Genomic DNA, 19,699 nt, shown 5'->3' with positions numbered 1-19,699 from the left:
TTTGATGGTTGTAGGTTGTAGATGTTGGTTGAAAGGTTGATGTGAAGTTTGAGTGTTTGAGTGAGTGATTGCTGATAGATATCTGGGAGAGCCAAGGACTTATATACTCGACATCTAGGCTTTTGACTGCAGTACAACCAGCTCAGCACTTTCAAATAGCCCCATCACCTTAGACATCGGCTAATGAACTTTTGCCTCTGAAGGAATGTCTTTTACAAAAAGACCTATGCAACGCATAGACATATCGCCGTGTCCCATTGGTCTCTTTAGCGATGTTTCCGCAATAGTATGGGTTTCCCTAGTCTGGGTCCATTTTCAGAGTCACCGAATATTCCTCCTGCTAAATAAGCGAAAAGGCAACTTTTCGTATAATTGTCCGGTTGAAGAGATAGTCCCATTTATATTACAATTGTCACTGTGGCAAGAAGACGTACAGTAACTGATAAACACCTTACACTTCATGTGATATCCACATATTTAGATGTTCTTTTCAGTATAGCTAACGTCACTCTGAGCTAAAAAGCCATTGCTTAGTCTAGCCATGTACTCTCCTCTTCCAGAAAATGTGTTACAAATTTATCTAGACCTCTCTTTCTATAATACTGCTCAACCATCTGCAAGTAACTCAGTTCTCTATTTCCGAATCATCTACGGTCCATTCTCGGAGCCGTGAGCAGGTGAGTCGCCTGGTTTCATAAACCATGCCAATCGCAAGATCAAAAAGGTAAGAATATACGACAGCAAATGATCTATAATTTCTCCTCGGCTCACTTGTACTTGCACAGTCGTTCTATGAGTGGACACCGTTCGATTACAAGACCCTTCGGTTCCTTTCAAGATCCTTCGGACTCAGCGCTAGCCCTTTCAAGACCGCTCAATAGCGATGCAGCGGTGACAATCCCTTTCATTCGACAACTTACGGATCTCGCTCGCCGGATCTGTCCACAGTTCCGTGGTCGATCCAAATTTATCACCAGTAGAGAGGAGTCAGTCGGCATTTACAGCCGTTCAATCCTTGACATTTGAGCTCGGAATGACCAAGTCCCCACCGCGTTGGATGCCTGGCCCAGGTCTATTGTAACATCAGCCCCAGCAAGGCCGATCCTACAATGGCTCGAATGGATTTCCTCATCTGGCGCGGCATAAGTTTGATGATCAGGCTCACAAGTGAAGATGAGATAGTGTAACATCAGAGAGACCACTGGGGTGCACTCTTTCATCTTGGCATTGATGTTGCTCATATGTTGAACGGATTCAATAATCTCACGATCTTCGCTGTTTGGTGGTCTTTTTTGGTCAGAGAAGCCAAGCCGAATGGAGAAGCGGCCCGAGAAAACGGTCTTTCCGATTGGTGCAAGACCCTTGTCCCTGCCTAGTTATGGCTTGAAGGGGCAGCGATCTGCAGGGCCCGGATTAATTCCCGCTTATATTAATGGACTCATCGCAACGGGCCGAGGCCAAGATCTAGGTGCAGGGTAAAGCTGTAGCCGCATTGTTATTTCAAGTGAGTCTGTTTATTGATTCATTAAGAGCTTAAGCTTGTGCTGTCCTCACAAAGTTAATTTATGGCTTTATAATATATCTTTGGGTCTGTACTAAACCTGCTTTATTTTAAGAGTGGACGTCTGTTGATGTTTTAAGTTATTGATGACAAAGACAAAGTTCACGTCAATGGCAATACACAACCTAGAGGTTGCAATGTAGCAAAGGAGGATGATTTGTACTTGCAAGCCTTATACAAGCTGTGCTAATAGATGAACTCAGCTTATATGTCGCAGCAAAGAAGGCTATTGACTTTGCAAAATGTGAAATTATCTTGACTGTAATAGGTCCTGATGTAAAATCAGCCCATTAGAAATATAGCTGTTTGGCTCTTAAAATGCTGGTATAAATACATACATACTTATGTTAAACACAATAAGTGCTGGTGTATAATTCTTTGGCTTTATTATTAATAGGTAAGAATAGTTATCTAATGTCTGCTAATAGTAATATGCCGGAGAGTGCAGAGGATGACAATGGGTGATAAGGAGACCTCAGGTAAAGGCGGTGATGGCTATCGATAACAAATACGGCACTAAGATAAGCACTAATAGTTATGTCTAGACTCGCTTAAGTTTCCAGTATTGTGGTTATGCAGGAACGAGATCTTTGCACTGGTTTAAATAATCTATAACCAGAAGATCAGAAATGTAAAAAAAGCCCTTTAATTATCATAACTTTAGAAATCAGATTCAAGTGCACAGCAATTTGCCATTAAGGCCAGGAGATGAACGGTGAGCCTGATTCAGGGATTTTTTCCATTTGTGTTGGTTACCGTGAGAAAACCAATAGTGCCTAACTATTGCTTGCAGTGGCGGTCCAGAACATCTTAGCGTTATGGATTACTGGGCTGATCCAGAACCTAACGTCAGTGTGTCAACAAAACCACTAAAGAGATAAATCAATCTAAATACATTAAATAAATAGAGATCTAATAGCAGCTGCCTATAACAATAGATATATAGACAATTTCTTACTACTTACTTATTGTATTTTGCACATACAAGCAGCATAAAGATTTTAAGCTCGCTAAGTTTGGTGGCTAGCTAAAGCTTATCTTTAAGCCTAAATAGGGCTAGGATGTCTCTTCATTTGTTTGCGGACCTTCTCAAATTGAGACTATTGCTTTTGCTCGCGCATCAGGCCATGGCCCACAAAGCCCATTGGCGGCCGATTCAGCTTGTTGGTGGCTGAGGACTGTAAAATTATCTGCTCTCTCCTTTTTATGCTTTTTATAACATAAACAGAGCTGTGCTGTGTTAAGGAGGATGGACGTCTTCGGCTAATACTTCAGGCCTGCGCTCTTTACAGTGTTTGACGTATCTACTGCAACTTGGTTCTCCGCGCTTTACACGATTCAGCACTTCTGTCTCAACATGAGGTCAAAAGCAACCCTCTGTGCCCTCTGGGCATCTCTTATATCTTTCGGCCTAGCAGCATCCTGCGATCAGCTAAGCAACCCCTACCAAGGCCCTGACGATACGCAATTCGAGATCACTTGCAACGCATATTCACTCGGCGGCAATCAAATCGGTCCCACCATCGAGGTCACCGATTTGTCGTCATGCATCGAGCTTTGTGCCACTACGTCAGGTTGCAAAGCCGCACTGTTTGACCGCAGCCAGTATTTGTGCTACACGCTAGACGAATCGGATGGCCCAGCGTCCAACAGTCTGTATGACATGGCTGTTTTGCTGTCATCTGCTGCATCAACCACGGCGATAACATTTACGACAATCCCGACTACTTCATCTGCCGTCTCGGCACCGACACCTTGCAACCAACTCGATAACCCTTCCTATATCGACGATGTCAAGTTCACAATCTTTTGCGGCCTACAAGCAACTGGCGGTAATCAGGTCGACTACAGCAACCAGCTGCGCAGCTTGACGGAGTGCATGACGTTCTGCGCTGACACCTTGGCTTGTCGCGCAGTCACGTTCGACAACTGGTTCAAAGATTGTTACTTGTACGATGGGTTCAATGGTTTCATGAGTGACTCCAACAAGGACATGGCTATAGCATCCCGACCAGTTGCCTCATCTACAACTGAAGCCCCAACTGAAGTTCCTACAACCACATCAATGCCTGCGGCGTCAACTACAGCATCATCAGGACCGCTCTCCTGCGAACAAATGGCCGGCAGTGTTTATACTGGTCCCAACGAGAACAAGTTTACTATCAGTTGCGATACTTCCTCGACCGGTGAATCTATCTACCGACGGGATGAAGAAGATAGCATGCAGGGATGCGTGGATCGATGTGACAGGGAAAGCAGATGTATTGCTGTCAATTTCCTACCTTCTCCGTATTACGAATGCGACCTGATTGAGTCATTCAGTGGGACAAAATCTTCACTTAGTACCAACTTTGCTTCCAAGATACTTTCATCAGCATCAACCTCTGCGTCATCTGAGACTTCATCAGCACTCTACACAAGCTCTTTAGCGTCGATATCATCCGGATCTCCAGAAACTACATCGTCATCATTGCCATCGACACTCACATCAGAGACCATGTCAGCGAGCACATTGGAGTCGCTATCATTCACAACTACATCAGCTGTTACCTCCGAAGCAGCTGCCTCACTATCAACAACCTTGTCAGCCTCTACATCACTATCGCTATCGTCAGGCGCTCCTTCAGGGACTATATCGGAGTCTGCACTTCAGTCTACACTAGCGTCTACATCAGCTACAACCTCACTGGCGGTCATCTCATCATCGACTGAATTGTCAGCATCTCTACTAACCGACCCTTCATCGCCGTTGTCGTCAGAATCTGTATCAGAATCTACATCAACTTCTCTAGATCCAACTACCGTTGCAACAAGTACCGTCTCACTGCACACCGATTCTACCAGCATCGAGATGTTGGCCTCCGAGACTTTGACCACTAAAACATCCTCCGCGGAAACATCAAGTTTGGAGACATCGATCTTGCAAACATCAGACACTACAGCCCCGGCCACCACGATCCAATCTACCGTCACCGAATCGAGCTTGAGTGATACCGGCCGTATTTCCACTGAGATACAGTCCACATCAGATGCTTCCGCTTCGCCTTCGACCTCATCAACTCCTACTGCAAGTAACATTCCTGCCCTTGGTGAATATGCCTTCACAGGTTGTTTGAAATCCCTTGAGGGCTATCCATCTTTCAAAGAGGTAGCAACTGATCCAAAAATGACCACCGGAAAGTGTGTCGACTTGGCTTCCGGAAGCAAGTACATAGGTGTCTATCAAGAGTAAGTTTTCCATTTTATGTACTACTTGCCATGCATTTGAGCAGTCTGTATCATAGTTGTTGCAAACGGCGCAACTAGACACATTTATCCATTTCTGATCTATAAGTCCCCAAGCTAATGTCTATCAGGACTTGTTATAAGGCCGATCTGCTTGATGATACAGAATTAATTATGGATGCAAGCTGCGATCTTCCATGTCCTGGAGATCGTACTCTTTTCTGTGGTGGTATTCTTCGCAGCGATCAAAGGCTTCTGCATCGAGCGATTGCACCTAACCGTCTTTTGACCCTCTATAGCAAGGCGGCTTCCTCCTCCGACACCACTTCGTCTGCATCCGTCACTGCCTCTGCTTCTTCCCTACAGACTACGGGAGCTCAAACCGATAAAACAACTTCTGGATCAACTTCTACTTCACGCTACAGTCAGACAGACTCATCGTATTCTCTTTCCTCCTTTACAACTAGGAGTGCTGGCTCAAAGACGCTTTCGGCCTCTCACTCCATCATCGAAGAGACCACATCTGAGACTCGCCTGCCAACATCCCTCCCTACCCCAACTGCCATCCACACTGCTTACTCGACTTTGACCATCGGTCATGCTTACACCAAGACTCAATTTGCCGTGACGGTAACCACTGTTACGTACACTACTATCAACCCAAGCAATCCTGCATCTCTGACCACAACCTGTGTTCCGATTACCCTTCTCTACACCCCTTGCGGGTGTAAGCATCAGGTGTACCCAACAGTTGATATGACAACTGTTGCTTGTACTCATGGAGGGGATGTTGCTACTCTGACAGTTCCAAAGGCTGCTTATGAGACTAGCAGTGCGATCTATACACACCCGATTGTGCAGTATCCTTCAGGTTGGGTTGGAGGACATCAGACAGACGCTGCCGGCAACGGTCATCCTGTGGTACAACCTACAGCAGGTTCACATGGTGGTTCCATAGGTGGTAGGCCTGAGAGTCCTTCTCTATCCCCAGGATTCGGAGACAGTTCCCATCCTAGTTACAAGACGTACCAGCCTGCGGACTATACTTCGGTTGCAGGATCAAAGGACGGCCATGAACCAGGGCAAGGGAACCAAAAACCCTCCGTCCCAGCTGATCGCTCACCAGAGTCCAGCACGAAAACTCAGGCGAACCCTTCGAAGCCAACATCTCCAAAGAGCTTGACTACCGCGACAAGTATCTTGACAACACCCCAAATCTACACTTCAGCCATTCCTTCCCAATCACCTCCTCATCGCCAGGGTGAAGCTCTTTCAGAGTCCGAGGAAGCGCCCCATACTACCGCAGTGGTTGTTTCAGAGGCTCATAGATATGACCTCACATCATGGACTGCGATGACTGCAATAGTTGGGATGATTTTATACCTTTAAGGAATGCTACCAGTATGGTCAGCTTCTTACGTTTTTGATTGGGGATTACCTTGTTTCTCGGTTTCTCTGATGGTGCTGGCTTGTCGAGGTCGACGAAGACCGTGGGAGCTCTCAGCTTTCAACAACTTTAAAATCACGACCGGTGAAATTTAAGAGACTTACTGGTCACAGGGCCAAATTTGACAATAAATCTTTGTATATAAGTGAAATGACTACTTCTTGAATATATATATTCATTAGCCCTAAGCACTGTGAGATGGTTGTTTATATCTGAAACTGTTGCTCCCTCCCCGAACGCATTCAAGGCAAAGCCCGATCCCCCCCTTTAATCGCTCTACCCCAACATGGCGACGAAGTCTAAAGTCTGGAACCATGTGTCGGAGAGCGTTGGAATAAGGACTGCTTTTTCCCCGAGGAACCGGATCAGGCATCATGTCCGCCTTCACTAGCCCTCCCGAGATAGACATATTGAAGAGGTGCGCCAGCTAAAGATCCTCTGCGTCCAATTTCTTTATATACGCGTAAGTATATCTGGCTTGCCTACCACAGTACCCGCGGCAGTTACCAATGTTTACACCGCTGGTAAGAATATCTGCTAGCTGCAGTCTCACGAAGCCTCTTTGCTCTTCCAGCAAGCCTATTCGTAAGTATATCAGTTATATATCCCCACCATAACTGAAATACATATATAATACCTCCTATGGGATAGCAGATCTACCGTTTCCCCTATACAGAGCAAGATAAGACCCCTAATAGTTGAGGACCAATGCTGCAGTGATTTTCCTAAACGCTTTAACATCCCCGAAGAGGTAGGCCGCGGCAACAAGAAGCATAAGATCTTCCGGTTTGGCTTTCAGTTCCCGGAGCTATACCTTACTGGCAAATTATAGGGCATTCATACAATCATACTTATCTGCAGCAACGGCAATAGCAAGGATATCGCTTGCCGGGAGGGTCTGTGGGATCCTGTCGTTCTAAAAGTGAATAATAGAATATATAATTTCTATTACAGTAGCATTATCCTCTGGTAGTGGTAACTCAAACGGGCCATTATAATGTCGCGTATCATGGCCTTCTTTCCAATTTGGCCTAAGCATGGCTGAGAAGGGGTTCGAGGCTGCCCTCAATAGCGTGGACTTGACAAGAATCTTCGTCCTATCAGATCCAACTACTAGAATGATATCGCCATCTGGGACAATTTCCACAATCGGGGCACTTGTTGTGTTCGCCATGATTGATTCAAATCGCTTGTTACGGTTTCGCGGAACGGGTGTGTCGGCAGAGGAAATACCCACACTTTATGTGGTGCCGGCTTGGATCATCTCACCTTAGGGATGCATCTGAGCTTCTTATACCTCCAGCCGGTCAAATGAGATCCATCTAAGTTTTATGATCTTACAATTTATCCTGTGGCAATTGATCAGGCATTTTGTGATAATGGGTAAGGTGTAAGCCCCATGTCTATTTGCAATGGCGACTTGTGTCTTAGAGCTTGTCTTAGTAAAGAGAACTCAGATACGCGAAAGTACTAAGTTCTCACTCACAAGTATCCCCGCAGTATGACTTGTGGCGTCGAAGCATTATGCGTAAATGTACAAACGTGCTGTGAAGGTTTTTATCTAGGTTGAGGCCTATCTTCTTTGCACGTGGAAACTCAGCCAAGGGTGATACATTGGCTAGCTAAGCTGATTGTGCCCATCGTCCTCGGAGTCTGTTTCTAAGAGTCTCGCTTTGTGTAGGGATTAGGTAAACCTGACAGACGACGCTTGCACCACGTCCACTACCTTTTGTGTATCATGACATGAAATAAAATAGTACATCGCTAGTAAAAGCTGAAAAAAACCACGGCTTTCCTCAGAGCTATCGTCTCAATGTATTCATCAGCAAGTCTTCATATCATATCCTTTAGCCCGTAGCCCGCCACCCTGGCTCAAAATATAGATTACAAATGCTTGTAGTAAAGGTTTCAAAGGTTGTCACTTGCAGCGTAATAGCTTCTCCCTAACCGTAAGCATACTAATGCCTCTATCTGCGGGGTACTATCATTGTTATAGCATCATGACAGACATAATACGTAGGCGCTACCTAAACTGTGTTAAGCTTATGATGTAGTCATGCGCTAGCGAGCGCTCTCTAGTCCCTGATATGCCTAGCCTAATTGAATGCTTGTCTCTTGGAACAAGACTAGATGAGCGGGAATGGAAAGAATGCCTCTTCCACCCTGCGAATTGTATCATAGCTGCGACATGCACACCCTACAACTCGATTGAAAATGGCTGGCATGAAAGGGCTATGTCATATTTGCAACACAAAAGAATATCATACCCAAATTTACGCAACTACCCAACGTAACAGGGCACGCGTTGTTGCATAAACTCGCAGTCATAGTCTGGCGCTTTCTACAAGACTATGGACCATAAATAACAAGACATTGGCCCTCTTGGCATACTCGGCATCCTCTAGAATCCTGAGACAAGCCTTCAAAAGACCCGCTTTACCAGAACTCCAATCTTTTCCTCCACCTGTCACTCTACTATACTCGAAATGGGTAAATCCGGCAAGGAGATGGCATCGCCAGCATATAAGCCCCCGTTCCCGCCAACCTCGTCCCTGGTCTCTCAGGATGATGTCGTCCTCCCTGCAGCCTTCAACGATATATCGCCCTTAGCAAGGGAACTGCAACCACTAAGATATGAAGCTAGAGATGAGGTGCATAGATTTCTCAGCGCCTTTCTCGATCTTTCTCGATTCAATGCTATACGCAAGATGTTATGGCTAATCGCCGTCCATGGAGCTCCTCGATCACTATACTACCAGAAATTCCTACGCCGCGAAATTGTGATCGCAGAAGAACTGGACCTCCATCTTGTTTGGGCCAAGTCGAGGATATTTATCAAGCCATTACCGGACTTTCTCCTCAACTACGATTTCTGGGAGACCAACGTATCCTGTGATCCTCAATTGCACCGAGCAGCCTGCGGGCTTCTGTACTCTTATTGTGGCCTCATCCGTTTTGGCCATGATTTGCGGGTGGCTCAAGAATCTCGCCTGATTAATGAGAACCTGGACTACCGAGCTTGGTCGGATTTTGCCCGTACAATACTGCCAAATCTCAACCCCAAGGACCCCAATATTATGGACAAGCGATTCCAGTACGGCGAGCTACGGTTGAATCGACTCGACACGATTTACCGATATTCGCCTTATAAGTTTTCCATATCCAGTATCCTTCAAGGCTTCCCCCATGCTCTGACCGAGAGCTATGTGCCTTACATGGACCAGTATAACAACGCAGTGTCGGCTTTTGGTGTCATTGTCATAATTTTGTCGGCCTTCAATCTATCATTAGCCTCACACTCGAACAGTCCAGATCCTGATCTTCAGCAAGCAGCATATGGCTTCAGTATATTTGCGATGATTCTATGCGCCACCATTACTGGATTGTTTATTGTCTTACCCTTGATTTCCTCACTAGCGACAGTCTATGGCTCTTTTGCGGTACGAAGACGACTTGAGAATAGAAATGAGGACAAATATGCGTAGCTTAGTTATCATTACCTGCATGCTGTATTCTTAGTCTAGTATACTTTTATTACGATGTTTATGCTTAAGAGAAGAGAACCAAGTAAAACTGTGTTTATAAGTATCTTCTCTTAAGGATACTTATTTACCTTGTGGGGGGGAGCCTTTATGGTGGTCTCGAGACTAAAAGTACACCTCATCTCTTTACGCTGTGACTTGGATATGTAATGCATGCATATGGAAACCCAGCCATCATCATAATTATCTAAGAGACAGTTTATAGTCTAGATAAATTGTGAGTGACCTACAGTATCTATAGAGGGCAATAAAGAAATATATATATATATACATAACTATGATCTTAATAAAGATTAGAAATTGTAAAATCTCTAACTAATTCCTCAAGAACATCTATTTTCCTGGATCTTTAGATCTAAATCCAATAGCCCGTGTCACAGCGCCATTCTAGCTAACGGAAATATATTTAAATAGGGAGATCAAAGACTTCGACGTCTTTTTACCTTGCAAGAGGGACTATTTTCAAGAGGAGCAGCAGTTTCAGTAGCCTTTACAGTCGTTGAAGCCTTCACGGCAGTGCTAACAGAAGAGTGTTCCTCGGGGATGAGGCTGCTCAGTGCGTCGACGGAGGCCGTAGGAATAGCAAGTGAAGTAACCTCGTCGGTAACAGCAGAGGTAGCAAGAGAAGCAACAGTGCTGACGGGGACAGTTACATCAGCTGCAGCAGAAGTGTTAGCGGCGGTCTCAGCCTCATCGGGGACGGAGGTCTCTACACGAGCGGTGGCTTGAGCCTTGGCGCCGTCGGCCATTCGGGGACTGATGGCAGCAGCACCAGGAAAGAAAGAAGGTCGTATGGTAGGGATCGCAATGGACACAGTAAGACCAAGACCATTCTCAATCTCCCCGTCCATGGTCGGAGTGGCGGCACTGGCAGCATCGACAGTCTGCGTAGTCGTGTAAGCACCATCATCGCCCTCCTTAAGACAGGCTCCGGATCCGTAAGCGTTCTTGCAAACATGCTCAACAGTGTCGCCCTTGTTGCTCCCAACAGTAAAGTCATCAACCTGCATGTCAGTGCAGGGGACATCGGCTGGACAGTTGAACTTAATAGGTCCTCTCTGATGACCATCGGCGCAGGTTCCGGACCAGCCGGAGAAGGTCATGTTGGTGTAGAGAATGCCGTCGCCGGCGATGGGCTTCATGGAGCTCCACTGAGCATCGAGATCGAGTGTGTAGGCGTTGGAGTGGCCGGCGAAGTTCTTGAGAGCAACGTTGTTGACGGTGCCACTGCCGCCGTAGGATTTGAACATGTACATCTGGTTGGAGCGCTGTGTGTAGATGTTTCTGTACTCGATGTCGTGAATATCTAGTGTGGATTAGCGTTGATTGGGTATGCAGAATGGGAGAATTGAATACCAGTGTCGGTGGCGAGGGATCCCATGGCACAACCGCCGGACCAGTTGCAGAAGATATTCTCGATCAAGAGATGGTCAGAGGGGTTTTTGACGGTGACACACTCGTCCTTGTTGCTGACTTCAACATCGTGGATACTAAAAAGAGTTAGCACAGCTGAGCACGAAAAAAGCGTTATGAGGCGTTACTGGATGTTGGTTCCCCAGACGTCGATACCGTCGAGACCACCGCGATTGCCTCCGTGAATGGCCATGTTGTACACTTCGCCATCGGAGCAAGTGTCAATGGAGAAATGGAACGCGGGCGCTGCTTCTGTCAGTATTATTAGTGATTGGGCGCGGGCTTACTCACAGTCAACCAGAGCAACGTCGTGGATGGAAAAGCTCTTGACGTCAGCAAATCGAAGGATACGGGGGCCATATTCGTTCTCTACTTTACGTTAGTGACTCGAACAAGACCCATGACCATGTTTAGAACATACTCTTGTGAAACTCATATCCATAACCCTGTATAGCTCCCTTGGAGGTGCTGCTGTAAAACTCAAAGTCCTCCAGATGCTTGAACATGAACATATTGCCTCCATCGGTGCCAATTCGGTAGATAACTCCATCGAGACGGAACGACATGGGCTTGGAAGACGTCAGTGTCACCCAGGTACCCATACCATAATCGCCTTCTGGGACGTAAACCTCTCCGCCGCCAGTTCTGCAATCATTCCAGGCTTTTTGAATTGCCGGACCATTATCAGTCTTGGCATTTGCCTTGGCACCGTAGTCGACAATGTTGCAAGTCTTGATGGCAGCCTTGGCTGAAGGAGTAGTGAGAGGTCCAACCTTTCCGTTCAGCTGCGCGGCAGCTTGGACGGCGGAACCAACGGCAATCAATGCCGAAACAAAAGAGTGACGCATAGTGAAAGTAAAAGAAAAAAGAGTGTAGATAAAAATACGTGTAAACGAATGGCAGTTATGGAACCGAACAGAAACGACAGATAGAAACCCAAAGAGATCTGCGCCCTCCAAGGTTCCGATTATATTTAAACTACAGCGACCGTTCGTAATCTTGCAAGCTAGCGTTCGATGTTGATGAGCAATGATCGGATATTAATGAAGGTCATTTCATTGTGGGCTTCGTCTCCCGATGGCAGGGTTCATGAAACGACCCAATGGTTCGGCACGACCAAATTCGAAAAACCCACCAATAAGCGATCAGAATCATCGGGTAAAAGTTGCCGTAAGCCTTCTAGATCAATTAGCCCCAGACATGCTGTTTATCAACCAAGGGGTTATACGCGTACATATCCAAGAGCCCTCGGGTTCCCAAAATTATTGTATTTGGAGCATAGGTATGTTAAGTTAACCGCTCTCAGCACCAAACGTGATGTTTATCAGAGGGTTGACTCCGGACTAGTCTTTAATCAGCTCCAAGTTCATCCCCCGGGAGCGTGAAACCGGTCAGCAGTCAGTGGAAGCAACTTGTTGAAAGATAACAAGACTGCATGTTACATTAATTCATGGGACAACAGTATAATGTCATCTGCGTTGCCAATGTCAACTATACAAATGAGAACTTTGAGGCAGTCTGGTTTAATGGTGGGAAAATACTCAAGCGTGGAAGAAACTTCATCTTATACGAAGTAATAAAAACTAGCACTACGACGCTGGTTTTCCTTCGAGTTGCTACCGGGTTGGTGGTTCCTGCCACGGAGTAAACAAAAAGCCTCAGTTATGGGGATCTATATAAGTCTCGCTAAGCAAGCATTACTGGAAAAACCTCTGATAGCTGATCTTCATTACCATGGATAAGCCTACAGTTATTAGCACTGTACTGAACGGGAAATTGACAAACTCACTCTGCCATCCCAGCACCAGAATGTGCCAGTATCATTATGGTTCTTCTCGCTAATCACCTTGAGCATTCCCTCAACACTCTCATCTGGCTCCAAAAGCGTTCCGACATCCCAGGTCCCAACTTCGCCCGAGTTCATGTCCCTGATCATCGTCAGTCAAGCCGTAGTATCAAAGCGGGAATACCTACGTGTGTACCTCGCCAGGATGGAGAGCCAGAACGCATATCTCAGCCCACTTGCCGCCGCGTCTTTTCAACTCCTGCGCCATATGTCTCAGCATTTGGTTCAGTGCAGCCTTGCTTGCTGCATATGCTGCGAACCCATCTTCATATGCCAGGAAGTTCGTGGTTGACCCGGAGTCGGATGAAATGAAGATCAATTTGGAAGGAGGGCCTTCGGGATTTAAGTTGACCAGCTTCTGTGCGCATATGATAGGCCCAATGGTGTTGGTTTCCATGTGGAATTTGAAGTTGTCGTAGGATCTTGGAGCTCAAGTTAGCGATTGTGCGTCGGGGAGAATGCCTTCTTGAGGGGGTGTTACAATTCCGTCGCTCGATTGGGATACCTGAGAACACCTGCATTCATGACGATATTGTCGAATCTAACTCCCTTGCTCACAAGCGCGCTCATCCTGGCAGCAAAGTTCTGTATGTGGATTGTTAGACACGTCCATATGACTTGGAAGGACAAGTTGGGCTCACATCGATGCTTTCGCTACTTGCAACGTCGCACTTCTCGATGATACAATCTTCTGGATTACCATGAGCTTTAACGACTGCCGACAGTCCCGATGCATCTGGGTTGCGAGCTGTCGCAATTACTCGGTTTCCTGCTTGAAGGAGCTGCTTGACATACTCAAGACCGATGCCTCGCGAAGCACCAACCACTACCCAGGTTGCACGTGTTTCGGTCGTGTTTGACATGGTGGTTGTTTAGAAGTGGATTTGGTAAATGTAGAACAAGTTCTGGACTATAATGCAACATGAGAGTTAGGATGGGCGAGTATTTAATTGAAGGCTTACCAGTCAGTATCTTGTCTCATACCGATATTGCGATTTAATACCTATATTTGGGTTAGTGGATAAATGTACTGCGGGCGCGGGGTAAGTGCGGAGTATAGCCCGGCATCAGTCCTAATGGTGAGCTGTGTTGCATTATGTCGTATCAGTAGAGGATATTCTCGTTGCTAGGCTCTCTGACAAAGGCTTATTAGGCCTCTTTCATAGATCTACGTCTGATCAAGAGAATTGTCTGGTTTCTGTGATAAGCAACTTGTTGATTGGCCAGATTTTGCGATCTTGGCCGGACTTACACTAAGTCGTATGTGGTTAGAGGCTTTAGATTATGTCATGGCATTTTAGAGCCGATGAGTTTCCCACGCGTCGCGAAATGCAGACCCATTCAAATTCGTCCGCGTCAGAAGAGAGGATCGCAGATTGACAGCAGCATATAATCAGATGTCTTCAAGTCCATCAACCATGCAGACAAGCAAAGCCAAAGTGTCCACCAGGAAGCCGAGGGTGCCAAAGACGCCAAAGGTCAAATACAGAAGGATGACAATCACGAAAAACCGTGCATGCACAAAAGACGTGTACAGAGACTTATACCACCACCCCGAGGACCTTTCCACCATCAGTCACTTCAATGTGAACGAACTAGACGCTGAGTACCTCCGCAAACTGTTGTCCCTCAACATGCCGAACCTGGAGGGCATCAATTTGAAAGCCCGGTCAAACGCACTTTCAATGCTGGATGAGGGACGCAAGAGAGAACTAAACAGCCGTATGGTTGCCAAGCCAAGTTGAAGACATGTAAACTCAATCGTCGCAATGCTAGACGAATGGCGATAGCTAGCCTTCTGCCAAGTCAATTTCATAGAGGACAATCCCCGCGAAACGTATATGTTGACTCTGCAGGATGTTCCACTGTTTCCCCACCCAACTCTCACAACCCTCAAGCTGTGGAACCTCACGATTGATGCTTTGGCACGGTCATCCGTCCGGCCGCTTCCTTTTGAGAATCTTGACTCCTTCTACCTCCACGCCCGCGGATATTCACACGAGGTTCTAAATAAATTCCTCAAGAACGCAAAGTCGCTCAGGCATCTGGAGTTTCATCATCCGTTTGATGTACGACCGCACTCAGATCCCCCTGATTTCTCCGACCTCCTCCAACCATGCAAGAGGAGTCTCAAAATATTAGAGCTGTGGTGGGATTGCACGGATCACCTTTCCTTCAACAGTCCGGGCATGAAATTTGCAGAGTGTACTGCCCTGCAATATCTCGCTATTCCTCCCACAGCATTGTTTGGCCCCTATTGGTATAAGAGGGATCTTGACTTCTTGCAAATGCTCAAAGATCATATCCCGCCCAACCTCAAGGTTCTGTTCCTGCAGGATATTTATCCATGTTGGTCAGAAGAGCCTCTCCCTCCGGACTGTGATCCAGAAGCAATATTACTTCCCAATGATCACAAACTGATTAAAACATTGCTTATTAACATTGAATTATTTCCGGCACTAAGATACATCGCTTGGACATCAGAGATCGGCACCATTCCGCCGGAGGATCTTGACGATATGGCCGGAGAATTGGGAATCACCCTTGAGTGGATGACCAATAGATCTGAGCTGCCGCCTGATGTAAAATGGCTTGATAGCCTATGATGGGAGGAGAATAGGATAAGGAGCTTTTGACACTTCGCTCAAAACAGCTGAAATAGGCCAAAGGCATACAGAAAGCAGATCTTGGGGATATGGTTCAGTTACTTGACTGCAAAATAGAGTATAAAGGAAAAGTATATAAGAAAGAAGTTTAAATACCTGCATAGTAAAGACTAATAACCAAGAAAGAAGATATGCATTTAATTTAAATATTCATACTGGTGGACTTAATTATGTATTATCACAATACTCCGATGGGCCTGGGTCTATTTAATCTTTGCCAACAGGGTACCTGAGCTCAATCCAAGCGATCCTGCATGGCTGGATTGCTTGGGCAATGCTTATAATGGATTCTGACACGTAGGCTACTGGTTCAGTGATTGCCCAAGCCTGATTTGGTGATATTGCAAATTTAGTCTCATGGCCGCGTTATGTGCAAAGTCCTCGGTGTTCCCTCTACCCATACTGCGTAGCTTTTTAGATCATGCTTCTTTTTCTCAGCTTCCACAAGATTAGTCCCATATGTCCCGGAGCTGTTGGAAGTATTTGATACTACACGTCTCAAGTAACTGTCAAGCCCTGTAGAACTACCATTTCGAAGTAGTATGGCGGTGCCCAGTAAAAGATCCATGTACAGACTAGTAATATGTCGGTTGCGGTGTAAGTGAAGTACCAGAATTAAAGTGGTGAAAAATGTGACAGCAAGGATAACCACTGTAGCCAGTGCAGCAGACTTGACCACAAATAACCGAAGCCTCAATCGGGACATGGTACCGGTAACTTCGCGTCTTTGTGCACTAGAGTAACCTTCCAATGTCACGAAGTTGGAAAACAGAGCGGCAAAGATGATATTGAAGGAATTGGAAATCTTTTCTTTGTCGGGCAAAGTGTCAAGAGTTGGCTCCCCAGAGGCATGTCCTATGACCAGACGCGAGAAGGTATCCATATCATTGTATATAGTTGGATCGAAGAGCGAGTATCGAGGGATATTCCGCAGCCAACTGGAGACAAAGAACGGCCAGAACTGCTGTCTACTAGTCTCAGAGACTTTGATCACCTTGGGAGCTACGGTGTCGTTGAGAAATGACATCTCCAGCGTGAAATTGGACTTGTATATCAGAGGCCGACAAGTCACAACCGTTAGGTTCGATAGGTGAAATCGTTTGGTTGCGTTGTAGATCCCCGAGAACATTCCGAATCTTGCTCTCCCGCTGCTCAAACCGCAGTTGGTAGACCATGTTCTCGCATACTGCAGGGTGTTGTTTGTCAGGGTGAACCACTTTTTGACATCACAGCCTTTATGCTTGAAGCCGAAGCGAATTTGAGCAGAATCCAGGTCGTCCTCCTCCTCCAGATCAAGACTTGCCCCCCCGATCTTGACTAGATCGTCTTCTGTAGCGATAGTGCAGTCAAGATTGGCGGAGTATGCCTCAGTGTCGAAAGTGTAGTTTCCACGGAAGTCTTTCGCAACTGGGGCGAATGGTAAGAAAGAATGTGTATCTGTTGTCCAAGGATAATTGTCCCCGCTCCTTAAAACCGTAGCACTCACGATGTCGAATGCTGGTGTCACTGATGAGTTTCCAGTGCCCTCTCCCTCGTCCCAACCAAGATATTCATCAAATCTTTTCATACTGTAGAGAGTGGCGGGCATCTCGGAAGGCACCAGAGTTGTCGCAAAGATTGCCGCAGTGAGGCCTCCTGCAGTCCAGAGAGCTGCTCGTAGAAGGAGGCATATACCCAAGAGAACATGGCCTGCCCGCATGGCCCGAAAGCCATTGATGACAGGCCACTCCCCATAGTCCAGTAGCAAGGTCTTTTCAATCGTAGAGCCTTTATTTTGCGGAGTAGACTGAGATTGAGGAGACTGATGACGAAAGCGTCGTTTCCAAATCCGCATAAAGAGCTCAACGCCCGGCAGAGGTTTCTGGTGCTCTTTATCAAGTTCAAGAAGAAGATAAATCTTTTTTAGTGAATCAAGCATTGCAGACCAAAGAGAGGAATAAGCCGACATGATCCACGCCGGGACGGCGGCCCAAACGATAGAAGAGCTAAGAATTGGAGGAGGATGGAATCCTTCTGAGTCAAATGAAGGGTCAGGATTGTCTCTCACAGTAACCAGTCCATTATTTGTGTTTGATATATGCCATAGCGCAGAGATGGTGCTAATTATGATGGTTTGACAGACAAGCTGAAGGACCATGCCCCATTCTGTGAGAAGCAGCGGTGGTCTTTGAGGAGGGGTTCTGCTTTTGTACGACTTGTGTTTCTTGCTGATGGTATTTTGTAAGCCTTTAAAGGTGCTAATCACAGATGCGGCTACGCTGCGGAAGACTGGCGATGTTCAGTCAGAGAACGACCTCTTATTTCGTGGCCTCAATAGAGGAACGCAAATAGACATAAATGGAAATAAAAACATGCGATATCACTTACATCGACTTATAGAAGCCCAAAGACCTCAAGCCGCCGCGATTGGTGTTAGGGCGCATGTTGACTTGAAGCACAAAATGCAAGATTGGCCTGGAACAAGTTTTCTCAAATCTCGCTCTGTCGAGGACCAGTGCTTTCACTCTTAAAGGGAGGTCTCATCGCATATAGGGTTGTAACGGAGGTTCAGGTTAATCACGAAGCTGGGAAGTGATCCCAAAATGGTTAGAAATATTGGTGAGGCTGGATTTAGGGAGGCGATTCGCGAATCAGATTGCACGAGTGCCACACCACCTTGCAACAACAAAAGTGATGATGGCTTATCACTTTTTCAGCTCTCATTTCATTACCGAATCAGAGCCCAGGATAAAAGACACCGGCTGGCCCTGAATTGCTCACATGGCTACTGGTAGTGCGTTAGGTGGAAAGATAAGAGTTCAACCCAAGACATCCTCTCAAACAGAGCAGTCTTATGTACAGACCGGATCTTCTTTCCAGGCGTTCGTGAGTTATTTAGATGTAATTGGCATAGCGAGGCACTTTCTTATCTCCCTACAGATACGCAACAGAAGTAAGCCATCATGAAGCCTCGCATGATATTCGCATACTTGGCGCAGCATTGCGCCGCGCAAACAATCTCAACAAGCTGGTCCTGCGAGGCCGGATCAGATATCACTTCATTTCCTGCTTGCAACGGATTCCTCAATTCCGGAAATGCTTGTGCGACTGTATTGGATCGTCCCGGAAAACAGAAATGCCTTTGCAATCAAGAATACCTAGACTCTCTATACAAGTAAGTGTGCGCGACATAACAGCTGACAATCATGTCGCTGACGCTGACGATAGGTGTGAAAATGAATTGGAACTCTGCTATCGTGGAAATTACTATCAAGACTCATTCGACAGAGGCATTGAGCTTTGGGACAGCCTTTGCCGTAGCTACGTGACATTCTCTCCGACGACTCCCTCGGCCAAACCATACACTGCTTATCCAGAGGAACTCTGTATCGACGTTGACAAGGCTTGTCAAACGGCCAGAAATATCCTCAGCGATTGTCTTCCATATGTGTCGGATACGGATACGTCGAGACTGAGCTCTTGCGAGTGTCAGCCCAGATTGCTTCGGCAGGCTTATACTTGTCAGTATATCGGGAACGCATCATGTCTGGCCACAGAAGCTGCGACGACAAATGCTTATGGGTATGGGATTTGCGACAATTTTGACTCCGTCGTCGGTGCAGAGAATGTAAGTATAGACAGTACATACACAATATTGTCGAAGTATGATCACTAAGTTTTCTTGCAGTCGGCGAATGATGAACCTGCTCAAACCAATGCCGAGGACTTACCAACTTTGTCTGCCTCGTCACGCGCCACTTTGACCATGACAGTATCGCAGACCTCAACTGAGACGTCAAGTATCAGTAATCAAGTTGCACCTGAGGTATTTTTGATCCTGAGCATTATGGAACTTGCCATAGCGGGGTAATACTATTTATACACACCGCAGTTGGTAATTCTAATATCTCTTTCAATCCTTGTTTAACCAATTATTCATCCAAGGAGGGACTGTACATGTTTCTTTTACCAAAGTTCCTGTTGAAATCTCGGTTGACTGATGTCATCTTATGGCCTGTT

The 19,699-nt window shown here is 46.3% G+C and overlaps 8 protein-coding genes across 8 annotated transcripts; 4 read left to right on the top strand and 4 right to left on the bottom strand.

Moving 5' to 3' along the window:
* Window positions 1–2,918: 2,918 nt before the first annotated feature.
* Window positions 2,919–6,175, top strand: FPRO_07304 (uncharacterized protein; the record flags this gene model as incomplete). The annotated part of the gene is made up of 2 exons (XM_031218520.1): window positions 2,919–4,789; window positions 4,918–6,175. The coding sequence occupies 2 exons, from the start codon at window positions 2,919–2,921 to the stop codon at window positions 6,173–6,175; spliced, it is 3,129 nt and encodes a 1,042-aa protein (XP_031084370.1).
* A 485-nt stretch (window positions 6,176–6,660) lies between these two features.
* On the bottom strand, window positions 6,661–7,407 carry FPRO_07305 (uncharacterized protein; the record flags this gene model as incomplete). The annotated part of the gene is made up of 3 exons (XM_031218519.1): window positions 6,661–6,812; window positions 7,077–7,149; window positions 7,186–7,407. The coding sequence occupies 3 exons, from the start codon at window positions 7,405–7,407 to the stop codon at window positions 6,661–6,663; spliced, it is 447 nt and encodes a 148-aa protein (XP_031084369.1).
* A 1,312-nt stretch (window positions 7,408–8,719) lies between these two features.
* On the top strand, window positions 8,720–9,718 carry FPRO_07306 (uncharacterized protein; the record flags this gene model as incomplete). Its single annotated transcript, XM_031218518.1, has 1 exon — window positions 8,720–9,718. One exon carries the CDS (start codon window positions 8,720–8,722, stop codon window positions 9,716–9,718), a length of 999 nt encoding a protein of 332 aa, XP_031084368.1.
* A 476-nt stretch (window positions 9,719–10,194) lies between these two features.
* On the bottom strand, window positions 10,195–12,036 carry FPRO_07307 (putative rhamnogalacturonase A precursor; the record flags this gene model as incomplete). The annotated part of the gene is made up of 5 exons (XM_031218517.1): window positions 10,195–11,081; window positions 11,132–11,265; window positions 11,317–11,434; window positions 11,480–11,557; window positions 11,610–12,036. 5 exons carry the CDS (start codon window positions 12,034–12,036, stop codon window positions 10,195–10,197), a joined length of 1,644 nt encoding a protein of 547 aa, XP_031084367.1.
* Window positions 12,037–12,917: 881 nt separating this feature from the next.
* On the bottom strand, window positions 12,918–13,897 carry FPRO_07308 (uncharacterized protein; the record flags this gene model as incomplete). The annotated part of the gene is made up of 5 exons (XM_031218516.1): window positions 12,918–12,932; window positions 12,978–13,116; window positions 13,163–13,456; window positions 13,516–13,619; window positions 13,676–13,897. The coding sequence occupies 5 exons, from the start codon at window positions 13,895–13,897 to the stop codon at window positions 12,918–12,920; spliced, it is 774 nt and encodes a 257-aa protein (XP_031084366.1).
* Window positions 13,898–14,452: 555 nt separating this feature from the next.
* Window positions 14,453–15,640, top strand: FPRO_07309 (uncharacterized protein; the record flags this gene model as incomplete). Its single annotated transcript, XM_031218514.1, has 2 exons — window positions 14,453–14,761; window positions 14,891–15,640. 2 exons carry the CDS (start codon window positions 14,453–14,455, stop codon window positions 15,638–15,640), a joined length of 1,059 nt encoding a protein of 352 aa, XP_031084365.1.
* A 415-nt stretch (window positions 15,641–16,055) lies between these two features.
* On the bottom strand, window positions 16,056–18,123 carry FPRO_07310 (uncharacterized protein; the record flags this gene model as incomplete). The annotated part of the gene is made up of 2 exons (XM_031218513.1): window positions 16,056–17,907; window positions 18,068–18,123. The coding sequence occupies 2 exons, from the start codon at window positions 18,121–18,123 to the stop codon at window positions 16,056–16,058; spliced, it is 1,908 nt and encodes a 635-aa protein (XP_031084364.1).
* A 519-nt stretch (window positions 18,124–18,642) lies between these two features.
* On the top strand, window positions 18,643–19,550 carry FPRO_07311 (uncharacterized protein; the record flags this gene model as incomplete). Its single annotated transcript, XM_031218512.1, has 3 exons — window positions 18,643–18,854; window positions 18,908–19,307; window positions 19,368–19,550. 3 exons carry the CDS (start codon window positions 18,643–18,645, stop codon window positions 19,548–19,550), a joined length of 795 nt encoding a protein of 264 aa, XP_031084363.1.
* Between the last annotated feature and the right edge of the window lie 149 nt (window positions 19,551–19,699).

The sequence above is a fragment of the Fusarium proliferatum genome (assembly GCF_900067095.1).
Source record: "Fusarium proliferatum ET1 genome assembly, contig: FPRO_scaffold007, whole genome shotgun sequence".
Lineage (NCBI taxonomy): Eukaryota > Fungi > Ascomycota > Sordariomycetes > Hypocreales > Nectriaceae > Fusarium > Fusarium proliferatum.
This window is presented reverse-complemented; position numbering and strand designations above follow the sequence as displayed.